Raw genomic sequence first — 10,000 nt, 5'->3', positions numbered from 1 at the left:
AATTAATTAATTTTAGCATATTCATCCAAGAGCATGCTTTGTTAACTAACATTTATAGACATTTAAACAGTCGATGTACTTTTCTACCAATTTATTCTTTTCACTGATTCGCAGGTTATTCCCCGGGCACTCCCACGAAGCTCGCGCTGGGTGAGCACTTCCGTCCCCGAGGCGGAGAGTGCCAGCCCGGAGGCCAGCAAGGCATCCGCTCAGTACCTGGTTAACAATCTGCTCTCTCCAGGTGGGTGCGATGGAGTTAATGATGATGTGTATTTTCATCACATTTAAGGGATAGTTTCCTTCTTCTTTTTTTGAATGGAGGATTTTTAATGTAGGATCTTTTTTTTTCTCCCTTTACAAATCGACCTTCTTATTTATTAGATACAAGCAAGTTTTTTCTTTTTACTTCATATTTTAGTTTTGTTTGCCGAAGCCCTTGAGAAGATCCCTCAGGAGGCAGTGGTAGTAGAGGTTTCGCCCCACGGTTTGCTGCAAGCCATCCTGAGGCGATCCCTCCCGAAGGCAATACCCATTCCACTCATCAGAAAGGACGCCAAGTGCACGATGCTTCATTTCCTAGAATCACTGGGCAAGTAAGTAGATATATTTCTCAAAAAAAAAAAAAAGTTTTTCTGTGTTAGTAGGAAGTGTGCGTTTTTATTGCCCTACGGTATCTTTTTATTATAAAAAATACTTTTTGAAGTATATCGTTTGCATTAGTTGATATCCTTCCTCTCTGAAATCTTAGAGTAAAAGTGTAGAATTGCAAAGCCTCCATGTATTGTATAAGAAATCCTATCACTTCTTTCTTCTCCAGGATATACGCAAATGGCGTGTTTGTTGACGTGGGATCCATTTATCCACCTCTTCCCTCACCTGTTCCTGTCTCCACACCTTCCATCGCCAGTCTTGTTAGGTAAGAAACAAACTTTGGTGTCGAAGTAAAGTTACTGAAGGACTAACTGAAGGTAGCAAATGACTGTATTGCATTGTTTCTGTATATTCTTTTCTGACATTGTAAAGTTTTTTTTTATTATACTTATTTACAAGAGATATATATAACTGTGAAGAAATAGTACACATACAGCAACATTTGCTCAGATGATCAGAATTGGACAGGTGTTCTGATGCCCATACTTAAGGCAAATCGAACCCTAAACGAACATTGATTAATACAGATGGGACCATAGCCAAGAGTGGGACGTGGCACGCTTCAGCTCCTCCCCTGCAGGCTCTGACTATGAAGTGAAGGTGGACCTTGACTCCGAGGAGCACCGGTACCTTGAGGGTCACACAATCGACGGCCGAGTCATTTTCCCTGCAACAGGCTATATGGTTAGTGTTATTTTTCGCTAAAACAGTGACGTTAAAACCGAATGATTCTTTTATAGTATATAAATATAATAATAGCGGTGACCTCATACGATTAATTTATCTTTCAGGTATTGGCATGGCAGGCACTATGTCGCTTGCAGGGTTCAAACTGGCAGGAAACTCCTGTGACTTTCAGTGATGTGATCCTCCACCAAGCCACCGTGTTATCCTCTTCCACAGGCAGCTCCTCCAACACTACTACCCTGGTTGTTAGGATTCTTCCCACCAAGGGGGAGTTTGAGGTAAGTGTATTGAATGTCTGTTGCAGGTAATAGGCTCATGATCACATCCATTTGCTGTTATATTGTATTTCAGCCAGACTTCATCAGTCTAAATGTGTTTATCCCAATTCAGGTTGTTGTAAGTGGGTCGGTAGCAGCTTCAGGTCGCATTCACATGGGGGTAGAAGATTCTGCTGAGGGGAAGACCCTGCTGCATTTCCTGAAGGATAGGAAGACAGGCGACGAGGAAAGGCGCCTTCAGCAGCAGGATGTGTACAAAGAGTTGCGTCTCAGAGGATACCAATATGGCGGAATCTTCCAGGGCATTTTGCATGCAGACATTAAGGGTGAGTTTTGTATGTATTTGCATCTTCCAGTTGGCAGCACGTCTGCACTTTATGCTTTGAGATAATTTTCATTCTATAGGTGAATGATAATTAAAATACTGTTATTTGAACTTATCTTTTATACTGACTAATATTGAAAATTATTCATTAATAAAAATAAATTTGGATGTTCATGTTTAAATTTAAGAAATAAATTTAAATTCATTTCTAAGATTGAGGAATCTGTATTATCATTATGACCTGATCATTGCCTCTAAATGTCAATACTTAAAAATATATTTGTTAGGTACATCTGGATCCCTGCAGTGGCGTGATAACTGGGTGTCCTTCATAGACACAATGCTTCAGTTCTCACTTGTAGGAGCCAAACAGCGTGGGCTCATGCTTCCTACGAGGATTCGCAAGGTTACTGTTGACCCAGCTGTCCTTCACGACAATGTCACTGTGGAAGAGGATGTGAAAAAGGTTCCTGTGAGTATTTTTTTATCATAATTTGTTATTTTCTTTTATGGCATTCTCATGATTTTTTAAAATTAAAATATTATATTCTCATTTCAATGTACTATTGGAATATTAACCTTATTGCTGTTTATATTTCAGATCCACCACAACCCACACATAGGCGCCACAGTGTGTCAGGGTGTTATCATCCAGGGCCTGAAAGCCACCTTGGCTCCACGGAGGCCCACTCAGGACCGACCTGTCTTGCAGAGTTACCAGTTCGTGCCCCTCCAATTGCCTGTTGATCACCCAGTCTCTGCCAAAGTAATGGATGAATCCAGCGTAGGGTTGCTCGTTGACCTTGTAATCGAGAACTTGGGAACAAGAACAGTGAAAGTCGTTGAGAATGGAAGCACCTCGCCAGCCATTGGGTTAGGTATCATGTCTGCTGTGGACACCTACGCTCAGCTAAAGGTATGTTGGTTTATGAAAATGCGACACGGAGCATTTATCACTTGTTACTATTCATTTATATATCTGCATTGGTATTGGCGTTTATATTGGCTCTTATAGGTAAATTGATCTTACTATACTGCATAGTTACTTATAGCAGTGATATTCTATCTTATCAAAGGTTGAGTACACCTTGACCAACCCCCACCTGGAGAAAGAGGAACTTGACCGCCTGGTGTCTGTAGGAGCATCAGTGAAGGAAGACTTAGTCAGTGTCATGTCAAAGCCCCCCCACCTCTTCATCCTCCACCAAGATGTAGAGGCAAAGATTCTTGACATGCTGAAGGAAGGAACTTTCCTCATGACAAATGCAGATGTTGCACAGACACTGAAAGAACAAGGCTATTTGAGCATTGCAGCTATCGCAAGAACTGGAGTTGTGCTTCTAAGGAAGGTATGGCATTGTATTATTCTTTTTGTTAATTTGTGAAGAATATATTAGTGCGGCAGTTTTCATGACATTAATGTTTTAGCTCAAAATTGTCATTCGTATTTCAGCCTCTTTTGCCGGTGCCACACAGCACGATGACCATCTCTGTCAATGACAAGGAATTCTCTTGGGTAATGAATCTGAAGGAGAAACTAGCCGTCAGCATCAAAGAGAATCTGTGGCTCCTGTCGTCACACGAGCCAACATCTGGAATTCTTGGTCTCGTAAACTGTCTGAGACGTGAACCAGAAGGGGAAAGAATCAGGTATGATAAAGAAACCAATGTAATTATATATTTCTTTACAGCAAGCATAACTTGCCTCAAATACAATTAATTTATGACTGATATGCTCTGGCACTTTTATTATTCTTTTTCTCTATTTTGCAGGTGTATTTTTGCTCCTGATGGCACAGCTGAAGTGGATGAAGACGTCCTCGCCCGTGATCTAGCTGTGAATGTCCTTGAAGGCCAAGCATGGGGAACCTACCGACACATCGCTCTGATGAAGCTTGAGCACCAACCCTCTGAACACGCTCTTCTTAACGTCGCTACTCGAGGTGACTTGGCTTCCCTCACGTGGTTCCAGATGGCATCTCCAGAGCCCAGTCCTAACGATAACATGCTCGTGTGTGATGTGCTCTATGCACCTCTCAACTTCAGGGATGTCATGTTGGCGACCGGAAAGCTGCCACCTGATGCGCTGCCAGGAGACTTGGCAATGAAGGTATAAGATTGTGTTGCAAAATGTTAAACGAATATAGAAATATTCAATTACGATCTTTTTATCTGTTTACATCATAAATACTGTATATAACATTCTTGTATTTTCCTCTTCAGGAGTGTATTCTTGGGCTGGAGTTTGCTGGTATGGATGGAGGGCGACGAGTCATGGGTCTAGTAGCGGCTGGTGGTCTGGCTACAACGGTGAGGGCTGATCCTCTCCTCACCTGGACTGTTCCTCAAAGCTGGTCCCTTCAGGAAGCTGCTACTGTGCCTGTTGTATATGCTACGGTAAGGAGGATCATGACTGTAAGGCCTCGATTGCAAATATTTTTATACATCAGCACAGTCTTTGATTGGAGGCATGGCAGGAATACCGACTTGTAAAGCTAAGAGACGTGTTTGCTCATTCCCAATCACAATATAATTTACATTTCAGGCTTACTATGCTCTTGTGGTACGTGGAGGACTTAGGGAAGGCGAGACTGTGCTCATTCACGCAGGTTCTGGAGGAGTGGGTCAGGCTGCCATCAGTATTGCCCTGGCACGCTCTTGCACTGTCTACACGACTGTCAGTAGTGCTCAGAAGAAAGCCGTCCTCCAGAAAAGATTCCCACAGGTAAATGAGATTAATTAAGGAAGGTAATATTGTTATGTTGCAGATTTGAGGACAGTGTGAGGATTAAGATATATAAAAGAGTAAGCAAACATTACCTTAATTTCTTACTTTCTTCATAGCTGAAGGATAAGAACTTTGCAAACTCCCGTGATGGAAGCTTTGAGTTTGATGTCCTGGAGAGGACTAATGGACAAGGAGTGGATGTTGTCCTCAACTCCCTTGCTGGCGACTTGCTGCAGGCCTCTGTGCGATGCCTCAAAGAACATGGCAGATTCCTTGAAATTGGAAAGGCTGATCTGTCAAACAACACTGCTCTGGGCAAGTTTCTTTGTCTGTACTTTTCTTGAATGTTTTTTTTTTGGCATAGGTAATATTGCATTGACCTGTTCTCTTAGAAGAATGTTGGGTTGAGCTCAGAATATTTGGATATGTGTAATTAGGATGTAGATAAAGATAGGAAAGTGCAGGAATTAAAACGGTTGTATCTGAACACTAAATCTAACTTATTCCTGACTCCTTTAGGCATGGCCATCTTCCTGAAAAATGTCACCTTCCACGGCATCTTGCTGGACTCCCTCTTTGATGGCTCCACCGAAGAGCGAGCTCGACTGAACAAACTGGTCATCGATGGGCTTGAGTCGGGCGTCGTAACACCCCTTCCTCACACACTCTTTACCAGGGACAGTGCTGAAGATGCTTTCAGGTAGGCACAAAATATAATGAAACAATTTGAAATATAAACTGAAAGAAACAGCAGTCAGGGTAGACGTAGGAGTAGTTGCACCAGTGCGAACTTTACACATTCATCCTTGCAGGTACATGGCCACAGGAAAACACATCGGAAAGGTAGTCCTCGAGATAAAACCTGAAGATCCCAAAGCAGACTCCTCTCTGGTGCCAGCAGTACCTCGCATGACAGCACATAGCAACAAGGTATATGTGATCACGGGCGGAATGGGCGGACTTGGGCTGGAGCTGGCCGGCTGGCTCATCTCTCGTGGAGCAAAGAAACTGGTCCTCACCTCACGAAGGGGAATCACGACAGGCTACCAGGTGTGTGAGAATTTATACGCTTATTTCTTTAAATTAAAAGGTTTTGTATATTTGTTTGGGGTTGTATGTTTATTACTTTAGGGAATTTATTTGATCCTTATACTTTTTTCTTAAAGCTTATATACTTTGAAGATTGGCAGGCTAGAAATCATTCAGGAAGAGTTGCGCAAACACATCTGTCGCGGAAAGCAGAAAACATGATGTGATTTACCTGCCTGATGTTTATGCCAATTTGTTTTCCATACTATTTGCAGTCCTTGTGTGTCCATCGTTGGCGCAATGCGGGCGTGAGTGTCCGTGTGCTGACCCAGGATGCCTCTACTCCTGAGGGCGCTGCCAAGCTACTGAAGGAAGCTGCTACAGATGGACCAGTCGGGGGCATCTTCCACCTGGCGATGGTAAGGAGTGTAGGGTTTTAGATTTTATTCATGTAGTTAAAAACTATTTCTGGTGGACTGCACATACAAGGGAGGAAAAGGAGTGACGCGACTGGCATATTAATCAAATCTTTGGGTGAAACCCTTGGAGTAGAGCTCTGTCAGCATAAGATGACACAAAAGAACGTCTCGTATAGAAAGTAGGCATTTTCTACGAGTAATACACAAAGTGACTGAAATATAACTAAAAACTCCTAAATCTAAAAAAGATGATAATGATATTGATGATGATGATGGTTATGATAATGATGATAATAGCAAAGACCTACGTATAACCATGGCATTACCATTATCCATTACCAGATCCTGAAGGACGCCCTACTAGACAATCAGGACTCGGCGACCTTCCGTACTGTGAACCACGTGAAGGGCGACGGGGCCGTGGCTATTGACGAAGCCTCCCGGAAGCTGTGCCCAAACCTGCACCTGTGGGTCGCCTTCTCCAGCGTCGCCTGCGGGAAGGGCAATGCAGGTAGGTGGCTGACTCGCGCCTCATGAATTCTTTTGTTTTGATGGATTTTTTTCTATTATTGTATTACTTTGTTAAGGTAGAAATTAGGCTTTGGTACTGAATATTGATTAAGTTTATTAGAGGTTTTGGATTACCGCAATAGCAATGATAAATACCTTGATTAAGGAATGGTAGTTATAATGTTAGGAATGATTTTTGATGTTATTATTTGTTTTTATGGTTATTATTATCATTATTATTATTGTTATTATTATTATTATTATTATTATTATTATTATTATTATTATTATTATTATTGCCATAATTAGCATTATTATTGTTATTCTTATTAGTAGTAACACCACCATTATTACCAAGTAGCTAATCCATTACAAGATTACCATGACAATCATCCTTAACTCCCCCGCCCACAGGCCAGACCAACTACGGCTGGGCCAACTCCGTGTGCGAGCGCGTGGTGGAGTCCCGCGTGAGGGCCGGGCTCCCGGGCGTGGCCATCCAGTGGGGCGGCGTGGGCGATGTGGGCGTCCTGGCTGATACCCTGGGCGACGTGGAGGTGAGAATGGCGTCTTGTGGTGGTCGGATTACTAATAACCACATACATTGCAAGTACAGGAAAGAGCGATAATATCACCCATCTTCGACCAGAACAGAGAGAGAGAGAGAGAGAGAGAGAGAGAGAGAGAGAGAGAGAGAGAGAGAGAGAGAGAGAGAGAGAGAAGAAAGAAAGAAAGAAAGAAAGAAAGAAAGAGAGAGAGAGAGAGAGAGAGAGAGAGAGAGAGAGAGAGAGGAAAGAAGAGACAGAGAGACTGACCGACCTTCTTCCTCGTCCCACCAGGTCGCCGGAACGAAGCCCCAGTCCGTGAGGTCTGTGCTGGAGTGCCTGGACGTGCTGCTGCTCGGGTCGTCGCCTGTGGTCACTTCCGTGTGTCTGGCCTCCAAGAAATCGGGGGCGGACGGCGGCCAGAAGGGTGCCTCGCTCGTCAAGTCTGTGGCCAACATCCTAGGTACTTTGTTTATTGGTTTATTGATTTATTGGAGGGATTTTACGTTATTCAGGTATTGGGTTATGTAGAAATACAAAGGATTATTCTACATAAGCAAAACATTATATCTAAGGCATTAAAACACTGCTAGCACATTCTCTGACCTAATGCGGTTCTTGCTTGACCCTCACAGGAGTGAAGGACGTCTCAAAGGCTCCGATGGACGTGACCCTCGCTGACCTTGGCCTCGATTCCCTCATGAGCGTGGAGGTCAAGCAGACTCTCGAGCGGGAGGCTGACATCGTCCTCTCCGCTGCACAGGTCCGAGAGCTGACACTGCGCATCCTGCAGGATATGGATGCCCAGGGCGGGGCCAAGGCCCAGAACGCCTCCGAAGGTGAGGGCCGTTTCGGTTTGGAGGCGGGAGGAGAGGAATGGGGTGTGGGTTTAATGAGCTAATCACGCGCATTGCTTGACATCTTGAATCACGTGACGGTATTTAATTTATATTATTTTTCCGGAGCAGGATCGCAGAGCACGAGTGACTCGTCCAAGACCCCTTCATCAGAGCTGCCTCAGGTGGCTCCACAGCCATGGCTTTCTCTCCCGCTCATTCCCGACGCGCGTGTGACTGTCCTTAAGGAGACGGGGGCTCAGCCGCCGCTGTTCCTGGCGGCGCCCATCCAGGGCAGCGCCCTCCCGCTCGTCGAAATGGCCCAGGACCTGGACCGCCCCGTCTACGGCCTCCAGTATCCGTCCGATCTGCCCCACACTTCCATCTCCGAGATGGCCGCTGCGCTGGTTAAGGTGGGTCAGGAAATGACTACTTATCGGCTTGTCCCTTTTATGATATTTTCTTTTTTTTCGGGTAAATTAGACTTTTGCGCCATACATCTTGGAAATAAAACTTAACTTCGTACTCTCCACAGGAGCTGCAGGAGAAACATCCCTCCGGCGACTTCGCCATCGGCGGCTACTCCTTCGGCACGGGCGTGGCCTTAGAGATGGTGCGGCAATTGGAGGCCGCAGGGCGCGCGCCCACATCAATCGTCCTCCTCGACGGCTCGCAGTCCTACGTCTCAGGGATCATTGACACCTACAAGTCGCGCATCGTCTCGGGCTCGGCCAAGGAGGAGTTCAGCCCGCAGGAGCAGGTGGAGATGCTGCTCGTGTTTGCCATGCAGTTCATCTCAGCCGAGTCGTCCATCCTGAAGAAGGCGCTGCTAGGGCTCAGGTCGTGGGAGGAGCGGGTCAACCATGTGGCCGAGCTGGTCACCGATAGCCGCGCCCGCCTGGGCAACAGCACAGACCCCGACGACCACAACAAGGTAATGAGGACTGCCTTCCATACTAATGACAAATATGATCTTCAAAAATTCTGTCGGGAAACATGATCAACAATTATCAGTGCTTAAGTATTAACAGACCTTCTCCTGCGAATCTCCACAGGCTGTACAAGCGGCGGAGTTGCTGTACAAGCGGCTGGTGGCGGGCGAGAGGCACTCGGCGGCGGGAGGACTCCGGCCGCCCACGCTCCTCATCCGGGCGAAGGACAACCCCAACGCCGCGCAGCTCGGACGTGACTACGGGCTCTCCAAGGTTTGTCTTCGGGATTTTGCGTTTTTCAAGGGTTGCTTATGATTCTGAATTTTATAGGGCATTTACTTTTGCTTTTATTATTTCTCTTTGCCAAAGCAACAAAATATAAATGATTTGTTTTTCATGTTTTCAAATTTGCTTAACTTGGGGGAAGTTAATCTCGGAATAAAATCCACAATGTAGAATTACAGTAACTTAAATCTAGAGTGTCATAATTCAAATCTTTAATGGTCATTACAGCTTCTGTGTTTCCAAATCCAAAACTACAATATATTATGCAGCTGAAATAGCTTAACCATGCGTCTCCCTTCGTCCACAGGTGTTGACAGGCCCACTGAAGATCGAGGAGGTGTCTGGCACTCACGAGAGCTTCCTCACAGGCACCAACGGACGCCAGGTCTCCACCCTCATTCACTCGTTCCTTCAGGAAAGCCCAGCGCAGCAAACAGTAGACCGAGAAGGAGCTTAAGAAGATTCGGAAGGAACTGACCCATGACCATGAAGAATAGTCTTTAATTTTCAAGGGATTCACTGTTTTCTGCCGCGTGTGCTGGCGATAGGGAGAACCTGGTGGAGCCCCGTGATGAATTAGTGTTTTTATTATGCAGTTGCACAATATTGCACACAAAAATCTGTGATATTATTTTTAGTATCACTTTTCGTCGTCGGTAGAATGCCCGGCAAGTTTGTTTTTTTTTACTGTAAAGTAAATTACACGACATGGCACATACTTTGTGGCACTATTTTTGTAAAATATTTATTCTCTTGACTGTAGTTTCGTACGGAA

At 44.9% G+C, this 10,000-nt stretch overlaps 1 protein-coding gene across 1 annotated transcript in view; it reads left to right on the top strand.

Annotated features, from left to right (window-relative positions):
• Positions 1-10,000, top strand: part of LOC119577867 (fatty acid synthase-like) — a 20,724-nt gene that overhangs the window by 10,193 nt on the left and 531 nt on the right. The window contains exons 14-38 of the mRNA XM_037925490.1: positions 115-241; positions 419-593; positions 818-916; positions 1,179-1,335; positions 1,443-1,616; positions 1,729-1,942; positions 2,229-2,413; positions 2,543-2,857; positions 3,018-3,290; positions 3,395-3,591; positions 3,715-4,051; positions 4,165-4,338; positions 4,487-4,666; positions 4,786-4,984; positions 5,189-5,369; positions 5,482-5,719; positions 5,974-6,117; positions 6,460-6,628; positions 7,042-7,184; positions 7,467-7,635; positions 7,808-8,011; positions 8,141-8,421; positions 8,544-8,942; positions 9,064-9,213; positions 9,533-10,000. The exon at positions 9,533-10,000 is cut by the window's right edge and continues 531 nt beyond it. Coding sequence (XP_037781418.1) covers positions 115-241; positions 419-593; positions 818-916; positions 1,179-1,335; positions 1,443-1,616; positions 1,729-1,942; positions 2,229-2,413; positions 2,543-2,857; positions 3,018-3,290; positions 3,395-3,591; positions 3,715-4,051; positions 4,165-4,338; positions 4,487-4,666; positions 4,786-4,984; positions 5,189-5,369; positions 5,482-5,719; positions 5,974-6,117; positions 6,460-6,628; positions 7,042-7,184; positions 7,467-7,635; positions 7,808-8,011; positions 8,141-8,421; positions 8,544-8,942; positions 9,064-9,213; positions 9,533-9,682 — 5,034 coding nt within the window. The 3' untranslated portion in view covers positions 9,683-10,000. The remainder of the gene's footprint in view (positions 1-114; positions 242-418; positions 594-817; positions 917-1,178; positions 1,336-1,442; positions 1,617-1,728; positions 1,943-2,228; positions 2,414-2,542; positions 2,858-3,017; positions 3,291-3,394; positions 3,592-3,714; positions 4,052-4,164; positions 4,339-4,486; positions 4,667-4,785; positions 4,985-5,188; positions 5,370-5,481; positions 5,720-5,973; positions 6,118-6,459; positions 6,629-7,041; positions 7,185-7,466; positions 7,636-7,807; positions 8,012-8,140; positions 8,422-8,543; positions 8,943-9,063; positions 9,214-9,532) is intronic.

Source organism: Penaeus monodon, chromosome 10 (genome assembly GCF_015228065.2).
Source record: "Penaeus monodon isolate SGIC_2016 chromosome 10, NSTDA_Pmon_1, whole genome shotgun sequence".
Taxonomy (NCBI): Eukaryota; Metazoa; Arthropoda; class Malacostraca; order Decapoda; family Penaeidae; genus Penaeus; species Penaeus monodon.
The sequence above is the reverse complement of the archived record's forward strand: the minus strand, read 5'-3'. Positions and strand labels throughout refer to the sequence as shown.